General features: G+C 42.9%; 1 protein-coding gene across 1 annotated transcript; it reads left to right on the forward strand.

Moving 5' to 3' along the window:
* Positions 1-4,918: 4,918 nt before the first annotated feature.
* On the forward strand, positions 4,919-20,953 carry NOM1 (nucleolar protein with MIF4G domain 1). Its single transcript, XM_081834269.1, has 11 exons — positions 4,919-5,960; positions 6,575-6,699; positions 7,370-7,565; positions 9,314-9,637; positions 10,344-10,454; positions 10,797-10,964; positions 11,760-11,881; positions 17,520-17,652; positions 18,920-19,051; positions 19,635-19,744; positions 20,519-20,953. Exons 1-11 carry the CDS (start codon positions 5,004-5,006, stop codon positions 20,694-20,696), a joined length of 2,556 nt encoding a protein of 851 aa, XP_081690395.1. The 5' UTR covers positions 4,919-5,003; the 3' UTR covers positions 20,697-20,953.
* The last annotated feature ends 2,438 nt before the right edge of the window (positions 20,954-23,391 follow it).

Raw genomic sequence — 23,391 nt, forward strand, 5'->3', positions numbered from 1 at the left:
CTGCAGGATCTGATTTCTTTCCGCAGGGCCTGTAAGACAGAGTTGTTCCGCCTGGCCTTTGGCTTGGAGCCAATTAGATTCCCTCCCCCTCTTTCTTTTTTCTTTTCCTTTCTCCTCCTGCGATGAGGCTTCAATATTTTAATGTTGTATTTTAATTTTGTTTTTAAGTTGTATTCATTCAATTTGTTTTTATTATTGCTTGTTAGCCGCCCTGAGCCCAGCCTTGGCTGGGGAGGGCGGGGTATAAATAATAATAATAATAATAATAATAATAATAATAATAATAATAATTATTTATATATACTGTCACTCAGGTGGTTTCTCATGTAATCTGGTCCTGAGCTATGTAGGGTCTTACATGTGAGTATGAACGCCTTGGATTTGGCCCAGTTGCAGATTGGCAGCTAAGTGTTATATGCTGCTGATAGTTTGCCCCAAGCAAGCTAGCCAATGCATTCTGCCTTTGGACCAACCCCGAGGATAGCCCCACATATAGCACATTGCAATAACTCAACTGCAAAGTTACCATTGCATGGACAACTGCGGTTAAGCTATCCTGATCCAGAAACCACCAAAGCTGTCCTACCAACCACAGTTGGTGCATTCTCAGTTTATCAGCACCTTTTGCGGGTGGCGCTGTGGGTTAAACCACAGAGCCTAGGACTTGCCAATCAGAAAGTCGGCGGTTCGAATCCCCACGACGGGGTGAGCTCCTGTTGCTCGGTCCCTGCTCCTGCCAACCTAGCAGTTCAAAAGCACGTCAAAGTGCAAGTAGATAAATAGGTACTGCTCCGGCGGGAAGGTAAACGTCGTTTCCGTGCGCTGCTCCGGTTCGCCAGAAATGGCTTAGTCATGCTGGCCACATGACCCGGAAGCTGTATGCCAGCTCCTTCGGCCAATAAAGCGAGATGAGCACTGCAACCCCAGAGTCGGTCACGACTGGACCTAATGGCCAGGGGTCCCTTTAGCCTTACTCTTTACTCTGTATGTCGGGCTTTGTTTTCTCTCTTTCCCCCAAAGTTTCTCCAATTCACACTGGTGCAAAGGGCTTACTGCATACCTGGAAACCACGGAGCAGGCGCTGCAAAAGTGAGGGTGCACCAGTGCAGGGTGGAGACCAAAGGTGGACAAAGTACCCCAGAGGTACTACCCCTCTTCCAACACCCCATACACCCTGATGCTAGCAACAGAATATCCTCTGCGAAATACTAACCAAATTCCAATTTCATAGGAGTTTTCCTATGCATGAGTAAAGTGCAATTTAACCTTGGAATCTTCATGGGGAGAAATATATAGTTAGAAATATAACCTCTAAATACTTTGACAGATCAGCAGGACCTCCTGTGCCAATGAAGGAGAAATATCCATTAGGCATAAAGGACTTTTGTCTTGGAAGCAGAAAGCTGTAGCTCTGAGGCTCGTGCCACCTAAGATACATGATGTAATGACTGAAAATGGAGAAATGCATCGAAGGTAACAAACCATCTTCTGAAAATTAATGAGTTATTAAAGTTTCCCAGCCAGAGCTGGATGCAAATGCTCAGTACTTAGGAGGACGAGAAATGACGGCCTTGGGACTGCAGCCCGGGGACAGCAAGTCCAGGCTAGCTGGGCACTGCAGAGGATACAAATAAGTCAAAGCTGGCAAATTGGTTTCTTGCTGGCAATTATCAGTAATATGGCTGAAGGTTGGCCAGCTGCAGCGACTCAGTTTCCTTTTCACCTTTAGGGTAAGAACAAAGCAAGAAAATAAAAGGATCCTGGCTCCTTCTTCTCTCCTCACCCTCCCAATGTACTCTTCTCACACACGCACCTGCCTTTTGCTTGGCTGTGCTTATATAAATCACTGTACTTTATCAAACACTGTGGTTGATGCTGTGGGAGATACTGATGACCTAGTTCCCTAAATGCCCCCCGCCCTGCACAGCTTTTATGAGGAAGCACAAGGAATAGTGGTGAGAGAAGGGTTGTAAATGGGCCTGCACAGGTTTGTAAAAGGTAAAGGTAAAGGGACCCCTGACCATTAGGTCCAGTGGTGGCCGACTTTGGGGTTGCGGCACTCATCTCACTTTACTGGCCGAGGGAGCCGGCGTACAGCTTCTGGGTCATGTGGCCAGCATGACTAAGCCGCTTCTGGTGAACCAGAGCACGGAAACGCCGTTTACCTTCCCACCAGAGTGGTACCTATTGATCTACTTGCACTTTGACGTGCTTTCAAACTGCTAGGTTGGCAGAAGCAGGGACCGAGCAACGGGAGCTCACATCACGGGGATTCAAACCGCTGACCTTCTGATCCGCAAGTCCTAGGCTCTGTGGTTTAACCCACAGCACCACCCGCGTCCCACACAGGTTTGTAAGCCACCTCAAATATTCTAAGGGAAAGGGTAGAAATGTTTTCAATAAGCAAATCCAATCCAGGTAAGAATTTATGAATAAAGCATGTATTATAAATATGCATACTCAGGGAAGTGCGCCTAGCACTTACACTGACCACTATGTGGGATAACCAGCCTCATATAGCCAACATGCTTAAGTCTAAAGCATGAAGGGCCTAACCATAGAGTAAGCTGTCCTTAGTTCACCTTGAGAGGGACTGGGCAATCAAGCCTGTTCTTCATCCTCCAGTGTACCTGAGCTCAGCATATAAAGAAGTTTGAGCTGCTTGCTCCAAACGCTGACTACATGGCTCTCACAAGCCACTTTGGAGTTCCTATACCGATAATTTATGAACTTTCATCACTGTAACTAAGCCACGTTTTACTGCTTGTGCAACTTTTTATCAATGCTGTATGGAAAGGCACAGAAATCTGACCATTGGAGAGTTTGGAAGAGAAGAGTTTGGATTTGATATCCCGCCTTTCACTCCCTTTAAGGAGTCTCAAAGCGGCTAACATTCTCCTTTCCCTTCCTCCCCCACAACAAACACTCTGTGAGGTGAGTGGGGCTGAGAGACTTCAGAGAAGTGTGACTGGCCCAAGGTCACCCAGCAGCTGCAGGTGGAGGAGCGGGGAATCGAACCCGGTTCACCAGACTACGAGTCCACTGCTCTTAACCACTACACCACACTGGCTCTCTGAGTGGTTTTATAAACCACTTATAAAAATGGTTTTATATAAACCACTTATAAAAATGGTTTATAAGTAAACCATTTTTATCTTACCAAATATGTGGTCTTTTTCTATGCTAGAGGAAGAGGGAAGTTTTGGAACTCACAAGGGCATGTTTTAAAGGTCTAACAGACTATATTTCCACACTTTACTTTGCTGCATATTTTGTGATTTTAAATCTCTGCTGGGGTTCTGTCACCAAAGAGTACTTGCCCCAAACCTGGATGTTGGCATTCAAGAATTCTTCTTTTATATACCTATTTTTTCCCTGCAACCAACACATTAAAGCCCTGAATAGCCAAATATCTGAAAGAAAACCATCTCCCATTTCAACCCATCCAGTCTTCTTACTTTGGGGTAATTTTCCTACCAAGGTGTACATCATCCTTTAAGAGAAAGGTAGCTTTGGATTTGGCTTTGGATTGTATTCTTTGCTATTTTATGTATTTTTTATACTGTGTTTATTTTGTATTGATGTTGAATTGGCTTGAGAATATGCAATGATGTGTTTAAATATGTTGTACAGCACCCTATGAACATATTGTCAAGGATGATATAAAGATGCTTAAGTAAATAAACAAACAGTCGCCCTGGCACCCCAGAAGGAAAAGGAAAGGACACTCTAGCCCATGGGTAGGCAAACTAAGGCCCGGGGGCCTGATCCGGCCCAATCGCCTTCTAAATCCTGCCTTCAGGCAGTCCAGGAATCAGCATGTTTTTACATGAGCAGAATGTGTCCTTTTATTTTAAAATGCATCTCTGGGTTATTTGTAAGGTATAGAAATTCGTTCATTCCCCCCCCCCAAAAAAAATATATATATTCTGGCCCCCCACATGGTCTGAGAGACAGTGGACCAGCCCCCTGCTAAAAAAGTTTGCTGACTCCTGCTCTAGCCCCATCCATGAGCCAAAGTAACAAAAACCACCAAGTGCTACCCAAGTAATAACATTCAATCATTTAATATAGAAGCACCAACCAATACTTTCGAATTCCCTGCCTGTTGATATCGTATTATTTTTGGCATCTGCTGACGACATTTAGACAAGCCTACTACCCAGATGTCTAAAAAGTTTGTACGAGTTTTAATTTAACTTTTTTATTATTCTACTGTGGTTTTAAATTAGGGTTGTGATTGCTTTGGTGATAATTTCGTTGTCTTATCTTTTTCTGTAAACTGATTTGAGGGTTTTTTCCACAATCAAGTGGTATGTAAATTTTATGAAAGAAATAATAAACAAACAAATGCCAGAAAGGGAACATTAGACTGACCTGAACCAGATCTATAAGGCTTACAGCTCAGCAATTCTTTGCAGCCTTAAAGAGCTGATCTCCATACTCTTCCTTTTCTAGGACCTGTCTTTTTAGTCTGAAGGCTGGGCCTCTTTCTTATTCTTAATTAGTAATTGCTTTGGGAGGCTGAAAATTTTGCCATTTGTTGATCTCATCTCATATGCAATGGATTGCTGAATTCTGTTTCCTTTCAGTTTATAGTCACAGCATGGCAAGGTGGCCTTTGCTGAGAGTAACAACAAAGGGATACACAGCAAGCAGATGAACAACGAAATGAAAACCGTCTGAAAAAGGAGCGCTAATAACTCTCTGAAAACCGGGGTAGGTGGGTGGGAAATAGCCACAAATAAGAGAATTCCTGTATGGCTTTTGCGAAGAGGATCCATTCCCAGAGGGAACTACATTTCCCAGCGTTCCTTGCGGAGGACGAGTCACACGGGCAAAGGGTCCCGAAACTTGCCCAGGTTGCAACGAAGGTCCAGCAGGTGGCGCTGCCGTTTCTAAGGCCCGAAGCAGCCGCCGCGCCAAGATGGCGGCGCCCATGAGGCGCAAAGTCTGAGGGGAGAGAGAGAGAGAGGCCTAGCTTGTGTACACCGGCAGAGGCCATGAAGCGGGCGGCCCCCAATGGCCAGGCCCGCGGCAAGAGGCGAGGGCGGCAGAAGCAGAAGGCCGGGAATCTGCAGAAACTGGGGCTGGCGGTGCGGGAGTTCGTGGCGGCTGCCGGGGGACCCGAGGGCGGCCTCGGCCTCCCCTCGACGCCTCTGCAGGAGCCGCCGGCGTCGAGCAGCCGCAAGAACCGCCGGGAGCTGCGTCGAGAGAAGCGCAGGTTGAAACGGAGCCGCCGCCGGCGTCTCCTGAACGGCGGTGAGGCGGTGACAAATCCCCGGCCGCCGCCTCCTCCTTCTCCGCCAGCTGGGAAGAAAGAGCAGCCGCTGGAGAAGAAGGAGAAGAAGAAGCAGGTTTCCCTGCCGGCCCCGGAGCCAGAGAAGCGCCACTTCCCCGCCGCCGCCGCCGCCGCCGCCGAGGCCCCTCGCAAGAAACCCGGGAAGGCCTCTCCTTCGGCCTCGGCCCTGGCGCGCAAGCGAGCCTTGCTGGCGGCCAACGAGGAGGAGGAGCGGGAGATCCGGCGGCTGGAGAGGCAGCTGGGGCTCGCCAAGCGTCGGAAGAAGAAGCAGCAGCAGCAGCCGCTGGAAGGGCTGGCGGAGGAGGCGGCCGCCCTGCCTCTCAGCTTCGCCAGGGACGGGCTGGGTTACGTGCTGGGGGCCCTGGAGACAGGGACCCCCTTCTCCGGCCTGTACGAGAGCAGCGAGGGGGAAGGAGAGGGAGAAGGAGAGGGGCCGGGAGGAGAGGGGGCTGAGGAAGAGGGGCTGAGGGGAGATGAGGAGGTGGGCCTGGAAGAAGAGGCCGAGGAGGATTTCGCTCTGGAAGAAGACCCAAGAAGCGAAGGAGAATCCAGTGGCGAAGGAGAAAGCGAGAATGAAGAGGAAGAAAGCAGATCCCCTGGCCTAAGGAACCCAGAGTCTGGAGCCCAGGAACCCACCTCTCCTGGAGAGCAGGATGAGGTCTGTTTTTAAAAAAATTGGAGGATGTTTAGGGGGTCTGTGAGATCTTAGTGAGATCAACATGGGTCATAGCTCAGTGGTAGTACATCTGCTTTACATTTAGAAGGTACTTGGTTAACTTCCATGCATCCCCCGATCAGGCTGAGAGAAATTCCTGGAGGCCTGCTGCAAGTCAGCATGAGCTATATGGACCAATGTTCAGACTAGGTATCCTGTGCCTCCTAAGGCATACCTTTGACAAGTGTACAACAACAAACTTTCTCCTTGGAGAGCAGCAGCTAATCTGAGCTTCCCAATGAGCGTACCTTTCAAACGTCTATAAGTTAGCACACCTACATTTGTCCCAGTCACCGTTTCCATTTTTAGGGACGGATGCCAATGTTAAAATGTGAAGATTTTTACCATGTTGGCTATCGCATTGTCACAGAGCATTTGTTTCCCGCCTTTCGCAGTATCAGTGTGCCAAACGTTTGCATAGGTGGCTTACATTATAGTAAAATATACAGAACAGGTTCCTTTTCATTCATAAATCACATGAGATTTCAATATTCAACCATTTTCTCAAATATTAAATTATTTAATTAATACATTGTCTCCCCCCCCCCTTCTTAAAGAATCCTTGCCAAGATGCTACAAAGTATATTCCCCCACATATGCGAAGGTCTGAAGAGACAATAGATGCCCCCAAAAGGGAAGAATTGGAAAGACTGAGGAAAACACTGAAGGGCCTAATTAACAGGTAGTATTTTAATTTTTTGATTTTATTAAATGTCTCTAGCACCCTTCATCCGAGGATTACAAGCCGGTTTACAGTGTAAAAATGCAGAAATGTATAACATAGTAACAAATACCCCCCAAACACAGTTTAAAAGGCCAGAGATTGTTTTATTAGCCAAAGACCAGTGAGAAGAGGAATGTTTTTGCTTGGAGCCTAAAGGTATTTAATGAAGGCAAGCCTTCTCAGGGAGAGTATTCCACAAATGGGGAGGCACCTCAGAAAAGGCCTGTTGCCACCCTCTGGACCTCCAGACGGGAAAAAGTATCTCAGATGATGATTTACAGGACAGTTTGTATAGGGAGTATTGAAATTTTCCTTACAGGAATCAGCCAAGACATCACATTTAAGGACTTCTAACTTGCCCTACTGCAATTTTTATTTGTTGCTCCAAGTATTATTGGCATCACTTTGTGTTCAGTTAGGGAAAGAAAGGCAGGAAATAAAGCAAATAAATTGAGCTGAATGGCCTATCAGTTCTTCTCAAATGGACAAAAGTGTTTTTATAAATATATACTTTAAACACCCATGAACACACATTTTGAAATACATTTCATATGACTGGATGTTAAAAAGAAACAGAACATTAAAGCTAACATTTAACTTTATTTCCATATGATTTATTTTCCGCTAGGTTGAGTGAACCAAATTTAGCCTCTATAAGTGGACAGTTGGAGGAGCTCTACGTGGTGAACAGTAGAAAAGATATGAATGAAACGTTGACAGATATCCTTATCAGTGCTTGCGTTACAGAATCAGCAATGCCTTCCAGGCTGGTGATGGAACATGTGCTTTTAGTTAGCATCCTTCATCGGACAGTGGGAATTGAGGTAATTTTTCTGAATCTTCCCCAATGTTGAGTAGCACAGTAATAAAGGAACTTTTCTACTATGCCTTTCCTTTGGATTCTACTAATAATTTCATGACACTTTGGTCATTTTAGATTTTATGATACTTGGTTTTTTAAAAAAACAATGTGCTGTTAAGCAGAATGGTAGAATATAAATAAAGTCGTTATTTCAGAAAATATTCATTAAGTAGTACTTCACACCTTTGTGATGAAAAAGCCAAGGATCTTTGCATGTTGACCACAAAGAAAAGCAACTTCTGCAAATTTCACTCTGTGTGTTCTGCAGTAATGATTTGTTTGCCATAGTTCTATTAAAACCAAAAGGAGGTTTGACACTGGTTTCTAGGAGCCTGAAGTGCATGTTCTGATTTCCAGCCATTTCTGAAAAGGGGCATTTGTTATGAAAGACCACAGTTAATCACATAATTGTACTTCTCTCTCTGGCCTTCCTTTTTACAATTCTGCCCACCTCCCCACAAAAAAACTCACACATGTACACACACACACCTGCAACTTCAGGAATATGTTTCATGCATCTGATGGACTAAAGTCAAGGAAAGCTTATGTCAAGGAAACAAATTTGTTGGTCTTTAAGGTGCCCCAAGGCTCTTTGTTGTTTTTGCTGCACAATAGTAGTATAGCTACTTATTGTAATCAACCAATACCCATAATTAATTGAATAAAATTTGTAGAAAGAGGGGTTCATTAGTATTTCTTTGTTGAATCACATCTTTTCCCTCAAGAAGGCAAACCTGAAATGATCTCAAGGGCACTTACTTTAATAAAACAAGAAGCTGCTGTTGACAGTCTGAAAGTCAGCACGGTGGTGTGCCTAAAATGTTGGACTAGGGATGGTGAGACCTGAGGTCAAATGCCCTGACAGGGCATAGGGGTGTGTGACTTGGTCCTTTGCATTAAAGGTAAAGGACCCCGACAGTTAAGTCCAGTCGCGAACGACTCTAGGGTTGTGGCACTCATCTCGCTTTACTGGCTGAGGGAGCCGACCTTTGTCCACAGACAGTTTTTTCCGGGTAATGTGACCAGCATGACTAAGCTGCTTCTGTCGAAACCAGAGCAGTGCACGGAAACACCGTTTACCTTCCTGCCGAGGCAGTACCTATTTATCTGCTTGCACTTTGACTTGCTTTCGAACTGCTAGGTTGGCAGGAGCTGGGACCAAACAACGGGAGCTCACTCCATCACGGGGATTCGAACCGCCGACCTTCCGATAGGCAAGCCCAAGGCTCAGTGGTTTACACCACATTATCAGTGTGCAAATTTTCTGCAGTCACACATTCATTTTAATAACTGGCCCGCCCTGTGTACAGGAGCATCACCAGCCACTGCAATCTAAGGCTGTTTTCAAAAGTGGTGCTTAAGTGGACTTCTATGAATTATATTGAACAGCTCCACTTGTTCTTTCTTAATCACCTTGATATAGCTCATTAGCATTTGCAAGGGTGTCCTGCCAAACTAAAATTCATTCAGATAATACTTGTGAAATAGTCTTGAGTTAAAGGACTTGTCTGTGTAATGCAGCCTAATGCAGTGATTAGTAATCTTATGCTAGCACAGCAGCTAATATTATATATTATTATATATGACTTTTAAATTGCTGGTCAGCAAATTTTAGGACCACAACATTAGTTATACATTGTTGGCTTTCTGTTTTAAAGTGTTTAAATGGTCAGCAGCTCATGGATCATGTTTGTGTGTTAAATGTTCCAGGTTGGCGCTCACTTTTTGGAAACTGTGGTGCGGCAATTTGATGAAGTCTACAAAAGTGAAGCTGAAGGGAAAGAATGCGAGAACCTCCTTATCTTAATTGCTCATTTGTATAACTTTTATGTAGTGCATTCACTGCTGATCTTCGACATCTTAAAGAAGCTTGTTAGCACTTTTTCTGAAAAGGATATTGAACTAATTCTGCTGCTGTTGAAAAATGTAGGCTTTTCCTTGAGGAAAGATGATGCTTTGGCCCTAAAAGAACTTATCACGGAGGCCCAGAAAAAAGCAAATGCAGTAGGAAAGCAATTCCAGGACCAGTCAAGGGTATGAATGCCTTTTTAAAGTACCTTTTTGGGGTAACTTTTTCATCAAAATGTGGTATCCCATGCTTTCTGGGATGGAAAGAATCTGTCAGTGGAACAAGGGGCGAGGCATTTTTTGACAATTTTTTCTTCTCCTCTAGAGTAGATTTGGGGGGCACTGGGGGGGTGGAATCCCTAAAAATCCTCTTCAACCAGTCCTTTGACTGATTAACTTGTGATACTCTTTTAAATGTGTTGTGGGAAGGGGGGTTGTTGATTTGGTTTTTGTTCTTACATTTGTTATGTATTTTGTGTGTTTTTTATATTGTATTTTTATGTTGTGAACTGCGAGGTCTGCAGATGAAGGGCAGTATACAAATTTAATAAATAATAGTAATAATCACCTCCCTCTCCCTGTTCCATCAGCAGACAGAAAGCACTGAATACCACCCTAAAACAGAGTTTGGTAGGAACTTTAGTATCCCTATATTTTCCCAACACCACTTGCACTATGCTATGATGTGTTGGGCATTCTCTGGAAAACAAACAAACTAGAGCTTCTTCAGTTCTTCATAAATCAGTCAAACATTTGATTTTGTTTGACACATTTAAAAATTGGTATTAGGGGTGGGTATAAAACTTCGGTTCTAGTCCATTTTTTTATGCTACAGATCTTTGCCATTTTAGGTACTGGAACAATAATGCAGACTTACTGTCTTTCTCTAAAGGTTTGTTTCATGTTGGAGACCATGCTGGCACTAAAAAACAATGACATGAGAAAAATCCCTGGGTACGATCCAGAGCCGGTTGAGAAACTAAGGAAGCTGCAGAGGACACTGGTAAACTCCATGAAAAACCATATTGCTATATTTCTTTCATACACTGTGAACAGACTTGAGTATTGGCAAAAGCTGCTACTAACATCCTGGGCCTTAGGAGCTCCTTATGTTGAACAGTTGACTGTCTTAGTGCAACAAGGTTTGGTTTTCAGTATGAGCATTGGCTGCTGTGTTTACCAGTGGTTCAAAAAGAGCACTTTCAGTTCAAGTAAGCCACAGCCTGGGTTTCCATCATATCTGCTGCCAGATGTGACTGGAGGACATCTAATTAGGCTGACAACTAGGTATAAAACCCTTTATTTAAAAAAAATCTTCTGACATAGCATTCTTCCATTTTGTAAGACTCATAATAGCAGTTCTGGAAAAGAAGCTCAACTTCGCGTGTCATTGGAATCTCTCCTAACTGCTGAACAAGTTGGTCGGTGGTGGATTGTTGGGTCGTCATGGAGCGGAGCGCCAATGATTGACAGCACCAGCAACCAAATGCAACCAATACTAAGTGTAGGAAAGGTAAATGTGATCCTCCCTATTAACGTCGTTCTGGAAGTGTGTCTTAAGACAGTCTCCCAAAGAGTAGTCTTGCTCTAGGGATTCTTAATGAGCAATGGTTGTGCTTAGAAATTTATTCCTTTCAAAATCTGTTATTTTATTTGCATGCCGCCTTTCCATAGTTAAAATCAAGCTCATGGCGGCTTACAACATGAAATAAAATAGGAAAGGGGGCTTCACGGCAGAAAACTGGTGCTGGGCTGCGAGCAAGTTCCAGATCAAATCCTTGTTGCTGCTTTTTCTTCAAAATAATAATACAGTGGTACCTTGGTTTATGAACTTAATCCGTTCCAGAAGTCGGTTCTTAAACCAAAGCATTCTTAAATCAAGGCGTGCTTTCCCATAGCAGCGGGGGACTCAATTTACAAACTGAACACACTCAACAGGAAACGGCACATGTTCTGCTTCCAAGTAAAAATTCACAAACCAAAACACCTACTTCTGGGTTTGCAGTGTTCTTAATCCAAGTTGTTCATAAATTAAGTTGTTCTTAAACCATGGTACCACTGTACCCATTTTAATCGCACTTTTCAAAACGTATGAATAACATACTATGTAGTTTGGCCCTGAGGATTACATTTTGAAAATACCCGGGTTTCCTCACTTCCTGAGAAAGTTATGTAGCCTGAAAGCCAAACATTTCACTTTGCTCATATTCCTGATGAAGATGTTAGCAGACTGTTTGAAATTATGAAATTCATCTGCGATATTAAGAGTTTGTGAAATGTTAAGTTTTCAACCTTTTCCCCTACTCAGGTGAGTTCGAAGATTCTGGAGCTTGCTCGTAAGCAAAGAATGAACACAGATATTAGGAGGAATATATTTTGTATCTTGATGACTAGCGAAGACTTTTTGGATGCCTTTGAAAAACTTTTAAAGTAAGTAGTCGCCAGGGTAGGATGATTTCAGAAACTTAAGCCTCTATTTGGATGCGAAATACCTTTCTCGTGAATAAGAACTGGCAAAGTCTTAGCTGGAGCAAGTGTACATTCTGCCTGGTGCAAACCCGAAACAAACATTCTTACAATGCAGTGCATGTTTATTCAGAAGTAAAATATTCAATGGAGCTTACTTTCAAGTAATTGTGCATAGGATTGAAACCTAAGATACAATCCCATTTTTGAAAAAGAGCTTGCTTCATAGAGGGAGAAAATAATTTTTTTGCTCCGTTTTGTGAATTTAGGCCTGTTAACTGAAATCAGATGGCCGGTCCTGATGGTTTGCTTAAAGTGTTGCCTGATGGATGTAAAAAAAACACCTTAATGTTCCTTTAATGGCTGTGGATGTTCTCCTGAATGGGCAATCTATCTGCAGGGGGTGGGATCTCAAGCTAGTGCTCTGCAGGGTGAAGGGGACAGCATGAAAGTGAGAGGCTGAATTTGAAGAGAAGAGTTTTAGCTTGGGTTAGCCAAACTGGAGCAGCCTTGTGTGTGGCTGCGCTGACAGCTTTCTGAGGCCTGATGGTGCAGCAGCAGACTTGTTGTCTGCCTGTTTCCCGTAAGCTCTTTTTGTAAACTTTAAATTAAATGATTTTTTAAAAATCACAAATTTCTCTCATCCAAAGGCAGGTGCCCACACTTGCTGGGTCAGGGATTCTTTTTCCTTTATCAAGAAAGGCTACCAGATGCCTCTAGCAGGCTCCACTTGCTCAGCGGCTTGAATATAAATAAATTTAAATAAATAAATAGAATATAAATAAATATAAATATAAATTTCTAAGTACATATCTGTGCAAGTGAGGGACCTGTCCCTCAAGCCTTGAAGAAGACTCAAGTACTTGATGGTGAAGACAAATAGGTTTCTCGGTAAGACAAGCTGATTCTTGGATCCTGTCAAAATGAAATGAAACCCTATTGTGCCGCTCTTGCAAACTTTTGCCATTAGCAAAGCAGAGAGTGCATTAACACTGGGGTCTGGAATATAAGCTGTTATTACAAACTGGGACCTAGTGTAAATCGAACCAACATGGAAAGAACAAGACTCCCAAGGAATGTGAGGCAATCCTGAAGGTTGCATGACAGGAGATGAGGGTCGTGAGTACCGTATTTTTTGCTCTATAAGACTCACTTTTTCCCTCCTAAAAAGTAAGGGGAAATGTGTGTGCGTCTTATGGAGCGAATGCAGGCTGCGCAGCTATCCCAGAAGCCAGAACAGCAAGAGGGATTGCTGCTTTCACTGCGCAGCGATCCCTCTTGCTGTTCTGGCTTCTGAGATTCAGAATATTTTTTTTCTTGTTTTCCTCCTCCAAAAACTAGGTGCGTCTTATGGTCTGGTGCGTCTTATAGAGAGAAAAATACGGTAATCATCAGCTGCAATGGGTCAAGGTTGACCCAGAAATCCAGCTTCTTGGCTCTTAGTCGTGGGTGGGATGAATGAGCAGCTGAGGGACTGTCTGCTCAGGAGCCTGTCAGCAGTGATGAGAATAAAAAAGCTGGAAGAAATACTTGTAGTAAAGATGCTGGGGAAAGGCTCTGCCAGAGTTGAGCAAGAGAAAATGCTCTCCACACTGGAAGTGAGTGGTTAGCAGAGAAACTCACTGGAGCCTTCAGCCACGAGCAAGAACAACCTCTCCTTAAGCCTCTTATCACCTCTTCTCTGTCCCATGAAAGTTTAAGTGGGTTGGACCAGGCCCTTAAATTTGCACACACCATACAGTGGAAATAATTCAGAAGCCTGAAAGTTGGGGAAGTAAACATATGGAGAAGCTTATCTGCCTCTATTAGAGGTCCGCTCCACTTCCACTGGGGGCATGGGAGGAGAGGAAGATTTGATGGCAGCTCCTTGGAGCGAAGTCAGTCTTAGCGGAATATGCTCCTAGATAAAGACATATTGTAATGGAACAGGATTCAGTGCATGTGTAGTAAAAAGCGGAAGGGGTAACAAATCTGGAGGAGATTCATGAGCCTGGCACATTACAATTCCTGCTGAACAACACAGGGGTTTCTTGGCAAAGAACTATTTGTTGCGAGACTGTTTGACATTCACATGTTCCTTATGGAAGCATGCTTAGAAATGGCTTGTCAAGCAGGCGTAAAAGCTGCAGACATTGAATGCTATGGAGCCCCTGGGCAAGGTGTGTTGTGTCAGGAGAGTGGTGTATTTGGAATCAGCCGTTTTAGTATCTCCCCTACTTCAGGGATTTGGGGTGCCTAGGTAGAAATGCCTTACAAATGTTAGCTGCCAAGCTGCTTTTTCGATTCGGGTGTGGAGGTAGGTATTTTGGTGGTTGAATGCACGGACAAATTAGGTAAATAGCAAGAGTAAACCTCACCCTGCTTTTGTTGCTGAAATGCCATTCATCGCAGAAGTCTTCCTAATGTAATGGAGGACACAGGAGGAACTGCTTATGATTAAGGATATTCTGATTCATGTTCTGAGAAACTGGGAGCAAAATGAGTGCCTGTGTAGGAATGCTCAGGGGGCCTTGTTACTAGTTGGAATTTGTTTTCTGGTTGGAATTTGTTTTTTGTCTAGAGAAGTAAATATAATTGTTATGGAAATATTCTGTTATGTAAATAACTAATCATGGTTCACTTGTATGTTTTTGGCTACTTGCTAACTTCTCCAGTTCTCTGTTTCCGAGAGAACTTTCAGCCAGGAGCTATTTAATGGTAGCCGAACCACTTTTGAGGGAGGGGATGGTATGAGTTTGTCCATCTATCTGATTACTGCAAATGGTCTGTCCTTATGGCTTTCCTTAAAGTGTCCCCTGATGGGATCTGACAAAAGAGCCTTAATGTTCCTATAATGGCTATGAATGTTCTCTTGAATGGGCAATCTACCTGCAGGGGGTGGGGTCCAAAACCAGGACTCCGCAGGGTGTATACATATGAGGGAGGGTGGGAGAGAAAAGGTCATTTGAATTTAGAGATGAGACCTGGGATTTTTAGCTAGAGTTGTCTAAATTGAGATAAAGCCTCTAAAGGAGGTGCTCTCTGGGATCTGATGCAACATTTGCAGGTTTGCTGCCCGGTGGACTGCCTGTTACTATCCAATATGCTTTGCTTGTATATTAACTAAAGCATATACTATAAGGACAGAACACAAGTCTCTGGTGCTCTTTCATATGTAATGTTGCTCCCAGAGTTTATCACTGCTCAAGAAAGCGGCAAGAATCCTTCATTTGAACAAATAGGCAGCAACATTATTTAAGATTCTGATGTAGGAGTAGACCCTACGTCTGAAAATATGAGAAACAGTTGCCACTCAGAAAAGCAAAATATTTCTTTAAAGGTTGTGTGTGAGAGAGGCTGCTTTTTGCCTTAAATTGTAGGCAAATAGCACACTTACCAAGTGAAGGAATCCTTTTCTGTTTAAACCCAATCAGAGAAAGCCCAAACAAAGAAGCACTTGAAAGAGGGAATATGGAAGCTCAATTAAGCTTCTTAGGTGGAGAGTGCCTAGTAGAAACACATTTCTATGCACACTTCTTGTTGTGTGCTTGTGAGGTTTCTCGAAAATTTAAGTCCCACTAACCAACTCAGCTGCAGGTGGCTTAAATTAAACTCATTTTTTTTTACAAAACCATTACTACTGTAAGCAAGCATATATGCACAAATGTAACAGAGGAGGTCCCATAGACTCCACTATCTAAAATTAAATTCAGCTATGAATCATGGTAGTGTATGAAATGTGTGGTGCTCACTTCATGGATTTCGGTGGGCCTTCAGCTGCATCTTCAGGTCAAAAACATTTGAACAATGGTACTAAATCCTGCAGAATAAATACAGTCATACCTCGGGTTGAATGCACTTCAGGTTGAGCGCGTTCGAGTTGTGCTCCGCGGCAACCCGGAAGTAACAGAATGCGTTACTTCCAGGTTTTGGCACATGCGCAGACTGTCAAAATGACGTCTCACGTGTGCGCAGAAGCAGCGAAAAGCGGCGTGCACAGACGTGCCGTCGCTAGTTACATTTGCTTCTAGATGCGAACGGGGCTCCGGAACGGATCCTGTTCGTATCTAGAGGTACCACTGTATATGAGAACCTTAGTGTTCTGGTATCCACATATCTCCCTATGTTCATTCTCAGCTCTTGGGTCAGGAATTGCCAATAATTTTTACTCTGTGGGCACATCTGCAAACTGAAGAAACTTGTGGGCACCACATACACACCTCAACCAAGCACAATTTATTATATTGGCTACAAAAGAATGCTTCTTTCAAGCATAATTTCAGCGGGGCAGTGGTGTGTGACAGGGAGGGTCTCATGTGACAGGGAGAGCACCATTGGTGATCCTTGCCACTAGCTACAGAAATTAGTTGCATTACTTTTGATCCTCTTGACTAATAACATCTTGTGGGGCGATCAGTGGCATTGTTTGCTACAAATTGCACATTATTGTTCCATTGACTTCACTGAAAAGTGGCTCGGTGTAAAATGAAGCATTTTATCTATACCTTAGCAAAATCAGGCCATCCCAGCCATGTAGTTCATCTCCGACTGGGTAACTATAGATGAAAGCCTCATTTTGAAAGGATGCAAATTTTGTGCTTGACACTCTCTGCATTATAATATTAAGCATTTTTCATTTTAATTGGCTTTAGTACTGCCAAGCATTTGACAGCTCTGGAATCTAAATCAGACTTATTTGACAGAACAGGTACAGCACAAGTTAAGACTATTCCTTGCCAACAGCGTCTTAATCCTCTGCGTGGTCCAGCTCTGTGAGTAAGGAGGCCGTTCAGTCCTGCCAGACTTTCTGCTGAGACAGCCAGTGGGAACTCATTAATGCTGATTATATTTTTGTAATTAGGTTGGTTGAAATCCCCAACACCCTCAATTAGGAATTGGAAAAACTTGAGAGGGTAGTTTTTCCTTCGGTCACCCACTAGCAATTTCTTAATTCAGAATAGCTTGGCCTCCCCTCGGTCTGGTGCTTTGGGCTACAGCTCTCATCAGCCCCAGGAAGGACAGCTGGTAGTAGATAACCCATATTTTTGTAACCCAGAGGCCAAACATAGAATTGTAGAGTTGCTAGGGACCCTGAGCATCATCCAGTCCAAGTCCCTGCAATGCAGGAATTTGCAATTGTCCTATATGAGGATCAAACTTGCAACCTTGTTGTTAGCAGCACCACACCCTAACCAACTGAGCTATCTACATATTGTCATACAGAGAGATTCCCTCTCCCAGTTCTTTTGCACACCACTGCATTCAAAGATGGATCGTAGTCCTACCTACCCTTCCTGTCAAGACTTTTCTCTCTATAAAAAAATTAGTAATCGTTCCACAACTGTATATTATGCAAAGCACACAGTTAAGAATGCTTTCTTTTCCAGAAACTCATGGTATGGATCTTGTCCATATACTATTGAAATCATTATGCAGAATACACGGCAGTGAAGAAACTGGTTTGGCATAAACTATTTAGATCTTCTTCTTCTTTTTAACTTGATGCGTAATGGATTGAGTTCGAGTCAAGAATGAATCGGGTGGCAGTAACTCTTCCATTTTATGGTGGTTCAGCCTAAACATTCAGGAAATGGAATTTACATAATGGCAATTGATGTTTTAGGCTTAGGCTGAAAGATCAGCAGGAGAGAGAGATTGTTCATGTCCTCATAGACTGTTGCCTGCAAGAGAAGACTTACAACCCCTTCTATGCATATTTGTCTGCCAAGTTTTGCGAATATGAAAAGCGATTCCAGGTAAGCTGAGAACTTGTCTTTCTCTTTACTGGTTGCACCTTTTAAATTTCTGGGAATGAAAGCGGCGTTATCAAATGGTAATATATGGTAGTTAAATACACGACTGCTAAATGTAATAGTTGCATTTATGTAGAAAATACGTTTCGTGGGGGGGGGGGAGCCATAACCCTTCCATATTGCTTGTAAAGCCAAACAACAGCATTGTCTCAGAAAGGAACCACAGCTTAGTGATGGATTGTATGGAAAATATTTCTTCAGAGTCATTCCCTGCCATATCCATTTAAATGATTTGGAGCACATGAAAGTAGACAGACACACAGAGAGAGCGCGAATACACATTCTGGGACCAGTGTGCTCCAGTGTTTAAATTAATCCTCAATTCTGTATTTAGTAAGGGACAGTCTCTCATGACAAGGGCACCATAAGGCAGGAACCTGTAGCTGGAGGCATAAGAGATGCTGTCTGCCCTTTCACACAAATTACCCTCCCTCCCCCCTCCGTCCTCTTTCTCCTTGAAGCAACTCCAAGGGAAGGAATGACTGGTGATGCAAGCGTCAGGGAGAGGACAAATCCATTCTCTAGCAAAGCATGGTCTGCATGATCTCTCCTCCTTTCCAAGGAGGCCAGACCAGAAGAAAAAGCAAACAAAGTGGGGGGCGGGGAATAAAAAGGGAAGATCTCTCTTCTGTACCCTATTCTCTTCCACTTCTGATTCTCCAACTGGTTTACGTCTAAAAGTTTCCCTCTGGAGTCAGAGGCTATCACCATTTAGCCTGTCAGAATGTACTGCACATAACTTACAATGCTGCAACAAGTAATTAACCGCACAAAGTGATCCTACCTTATATTGATGATTTGGGACAGGGAGGGGGAGGTCAGCTGGTGAAGCTAGCACCGTATCCTATGACCTGCCATAATACCATGGGGAAGGTGGGTAGCTTTGATTGCAGTGGAGGAGAATGAACTGTGCCAACCCCTGAGCTGGGATAGGGTTGTGCCAGTTTCTGGGACATGTCCAGGAAATAAAGGGGCTTAGATTTATTGCCCCTGTGCCCACCCCAGCTTGTCCCGCTTTATCTCTAAGCTTTCTGAAGTCAGGGCAGGGTCCTCCAGTGAGATAAATGTCAACCTGCTAGTGTTACCTTCCTCTCTGCCAGCAGAGCAGCACCATAGATTGCCTTTTGTGGCCCCTCAACCAGCTTACCTGTGAGAGTAGCATTGTTAATAAAAAGCCTTTTCTCTTTTTACTTTTTTTTTTTAAAACCAGATGACATTCCAGTTCAGTATGTGGGATAGAATAAGAGATTTGGGGAACCTCTCCACTACTGCTTTATCAAATTTAGTTAATCTCTTGGCTCATCTGTTGAAGACTAAGTCTCTGTCCCTCACTGTTTTCAAGGTAAGCAAAACTCTTGTTGTTGGTTTTTTTTAAAAAAAACCTTTACTTTTAGATCTCCTGCTGGCTCGTACATAATGTGCATGTTCTTTGGTATGTAACGTCACCTAACAAGCAAGGCAAAGCAAATGGTTATTCTATGGGGGGAAATCTAGGTTTGCAACAGTATCCATGCAGGGGTAGCCAGGGTGATGCTGTTTCACCACATCTGCCATCAGCCCCAACCAGCGTGGCCAGTGGTTGGAAATGATGGGCACTGTAGTTTGACAAAAGCTGGCAAGAGGGTGTTAAGATTTAAGCAAGTTGCTGTTGATCTCATGTTTCATTAAATCTTTCCCACTTCTTTGTTAATTGGCCAGTATGTGCAATAAACAGATGTCTTTTTGCATTGAATTCACAATTAAGCTTTAGATCCTATTGTCTATTCAAACAGGTGAGCTGAGCTCTCTGGAATTATTAATGACTGTTCTTTTGGTAATAGTGTACAGGTGATTTATTTAATACTAATAACATTAGCATTTTCATGACAGCTTAATAGCTTGAGAGTGTCTTAAGAGTTTTTGACATTTCATTGCTTTTTAACTAGGTAATTGAATTCAGTGAATTAGACAAGCCAAAAGTCCACTTCTTACGACAAGTACTGTCTGCACTGTTCTTGAAAACAGATCCAGAAGAACTAAACCACATCTTTGGAAAGTAAGTCATCCTAGGGGTTCCAGGTAGAATTTGTCAAACCATCATTTTAATGAGAAAAGGGCTTCTGTCTCAGGTAGTGTTAGAAACTGAGATATGAAAGCTGGGAGCTAAATGGCACCTTATACCTGGGATATGAGCGCAACAACGGAATGTCTAGGTGCACTTTTTAAAAACAAAAATACAAAGCTGAAAGTGAATGAACCGCTTTATTGGCCAAGGGAGCCGGCGTACAGCTTCTGGGTCATGTGGCCAGCATGACTAAGCCGCTTCTGGTGAACCAGAGCAGCGCATGGAAACGCTGTTTACCTTCCCGCCGGAGCGGTACCTATTTATCTACTTGCACTTTGACGTGCTGTCGAACTGCTAGGTTGGCAGGAGCAGGGACTCAACAACGGGAGCTCACCCCGTCACGGGGATTCGAACCGCCGACCTTCTGATCAGCAAGTCTTAGGCTCTGTGGTTTAACCCACAGCGCCACCCGCATCCCCTGGTCTCAGGTAGAATTTGTCAAACCATCACCTTACTGTCAAAAAGAGGTTCTGTCTTTTCTCCCCATTACTGTAGTTTAACTGGAACTAGAAGCTGGAACGTTTCAGTTCTGCTGCAGAGCCCTAATGTGCTTTTCCTTATGGTGTCACCAGCCTAGCCATACAAGGCTCCAGAATATTTTGTAAGCCTCTATCCTGCTTGCCTGGCTGTACCCTATTAGTGATGTAACATTGCCCTAAAGAAAACACAGGGTTGGTTAACTTGCAGTTCTTTGTGTTTTTCCAGGTTGGCTGACAACCCAAAATTGGGAATGCTGCATGAAGGCTTGAAGCTTTTCCTCACCCATTTCTTGCTGAAGAATAATCAAGCTCACAAAAATGTTGAAGAAGCCACTTTGCTAAAAGAGAGAATTGAACTAGTGACTAGGACTTTGAAAGCAAAAGAATCTAAATTAAAATTATAGTGTTAGGTCCAATGATTTTTATCTATGGGAAATGCGGACTTAATGGGGGCGGGGGAATGACTTGAATGATCTTTCATAAACAGCAGACCTCATCTTCTGATCACTTCCTTCACAATAATGTGGAGCTGGATTAGGTTTGATATTCAAACTGGCTAGTATTTATTATCCTTCTGTTAAAAGACAAAACACAGTCACTAGTGAAGTCTATTATTATCTATACAGTGTATTTTTGAAAATAAAAGTTTTGTACCCTTGCATTTTAATGTAGCGTTTGAACTTCTTTAAAAAAATTCAACATATGATATGTGATGAACAAACAGCGCTAGTGGGATTTTTTAAAGAGGCTTTGTGAAAGTTAGAGGAGTATTGTTAAACGTAAATAGGACAGTAAGGGTATATTAAAATGCAATATCAAATTTAGAAAATGTGTAAAAATGGAAAAATATGGATGATTGGCAGAGAAGCTGATGGAAGTCCAAAAAGTTGAAATCTGTGAAAACTGTTTGATATGGTGAATTTGTATAACAGAAAATTTTAATAAAAATTATATATATAAAAAATTCAACATATGGAAGTGGTATTGCCACATCATGTTTATAGTGCTAATTTAAATTCCTCATTCTCGTGCCAGTCTGTTGTCACTCCCCACTCCCCCAATTCATTCTACTAAAATTTTGATAGCTAATGCAAACAGTACATTGAATGTCTCTCTGACAGTCCATTGACTATTGTTATTGAAATCAGTGCAGAAACTAACATTGCTACCCACTCCAAATACTTTGAAAGTCCCTCCCCCTTGAAGGTTCCTTTCTATGTAGTCAAACACTTTTTATACGTACAAAAAACCCCATTACTTTACCCATGACTTTCCCTTACTGAATTCCATAGAAGCCAAACTGAAATTTTTGCTAGGGCGTCAGTTCTCAGGTTCATTTGCTGCATTTTCTTCTGCCTGTGCTTAAACAGAAGCTGATCAAGAGTAGCTTCTTAAGGACAAAAATCAAAATGGTCGCCACACTTTCCTCATGCAGCAAAAGCAACAGAAACTTGTGCCTCCTTAAATACTATGAAATTCATTGTGTGTGCAAAACAAAAGCTTTTTGCTGCAGTAGCTTTATTAGTTTTAAAGTGCCACTAATTATTGATTTTGGTTACTGTCCACAAATCTATGACCTCATCAAATCAAGCTGAGTAAAATAATAATAAGCAAGCCAAGTGGATTTTTTACTTTACAGCAGGGGTTCTTAACCTGTGGTCCATGGATCTCTAGGGGTCCATATACCAGGTGCAAAATAACCACTTCTCCATTGGGATTAAATAAATTGTATACAGAATTTTATGTGCATATGCATTTTTCTGGGGTCCGTAGCTTTCATCAGATTCTCAAAAGGGGTTTGTGACCCAAAAAGAACCAATGCCTTACAATGTCACTTAAGTTTCATGAGTCTATATCTTGCCTGACCTTCCAAACACAGGATAAGAAAAGGCATTACATCATTTGGAGTATTTGTGAAAGAATGGCTCAACCAGTTCATTTGGTAAATTGAATGTCCATGTAACAAAAATTAGGACTTCGCTTGTCTTGTGTATACTATGAAACAAGTGTGTGGAACTTCTAACCCTCTAGATGTCATTGAACTGCAACTCATTTATGAATCTCTTTCAATGAGGCATGCTAAAGTGCGGTAATCTTGAAATACAATAAAAACCATCTACAAAACAACTATGCATATAAAAACAATTAAAACAATTGCATATATAAAACAATTTCAAATAAATTCAGATACTGACAAGATAAGATTCGGTACTTAGATGTCTTGTTGAAAGACAGGTCTTGTTAAAGAAGAAAATATTCAGCAGGCACCAAAAATAAAAGATGGAATTAAATACAAAATTGCAGTATGACTTCAGTTTTATATTTCTTATTGTGGGGGAGAGAGAAGGGTTGTAACTGTTTTGGGCTGTAACTGTCATCCCTGACCATCAACCATGCTGCCTGGGACCCTGGGACTTGTTCTCCAACAACATATGGAGAACATCAGGTTGGCTCTCCCTATGGATAAGAATTCCCTGTGGCCAAGGGAAATCTGGCTTCAAATCCCTGTATGTTTGTAAAGCTTGCTATGTGCCCCCAGATCCATCAGTCTATCCTATCTCAGAGACTTATTGTAAGAATAATGAGGAGCTAACTATTTCTAGAGTTGGGTCCATATGCACTACACATTTAAAGCAGTATCGTACTACCCTAAATAGTTATGGCTTCTCCCAAATAATCCTGGGAACTGTATTTTGTCAAGGGTGCCGAGTCAAGTACACCCTTATTCCCATCTCAGAGCTCCTATTCCCAGAGTGGTTTAACAGTCAATCTCTCTTCCCAGGGTATTTATTGTGGGATAGCAAGCCTCACATAACCAACATGCTTAAGTCTAATTAATGTATGAAGGGGTTAAAACCATAGAGTAAGCTGTCATGGCAGGCTTAGCTCACCTTGGGAGGGACTAAGTAGTCAAGCCTTTATTCACCCTTGAGAAGCTCAAGGTGTGAGAAGGGCTTGACCGGCTGCTGCAACTTAAGGCTGCACAGGAACTGGGTGCCAGGCGCAGGGCCAGCAGGCATGCCAAGCCTCTTCAGTTCCTGTGCCAGGGGTCGGCACACTACGGCCCGGGGGCCAAATATGGCCCCCCAGGCTCATAAA

This window comes from Podarcis erhardii, assembly GCF_964252035.2.
Source record: "Podarcis erhardii genome assembly, chromosome: 12".
In the NCBI taxonomy this organism is placed as follows: Eukaryota; Metazoa; Chordata; class Lepidosauria; order Squamata; family Lacertidae; genus Podarcis; species Podarcis erhardii.

Excerpts from the sequence above, each read along its gene's own strand:
- NOM1 (XM_081834269.1), top strand. The coding sequence starts at position 5,004 with ATGAAGCGGGCGGCCCCCAATGGCCAGGCCCGCGGCAAGAGGCGAGGG. Across the intron at positions 19,052-19,634 it reads TGTCCCTCACTGTTTTCAAG|GTAATTGAATTCAGTGAATT; the intron begins GTAAGCAAAACT and ends CTTTTTAACTAG. Across the intron at positions 19,745-20,518 it reads CTAAACCACATCTTTGGAAA|GTTGGCTGACAACCCAAAAT; the intron begins GTAAGTCATCCT and ends GTGTTTTTCCAG.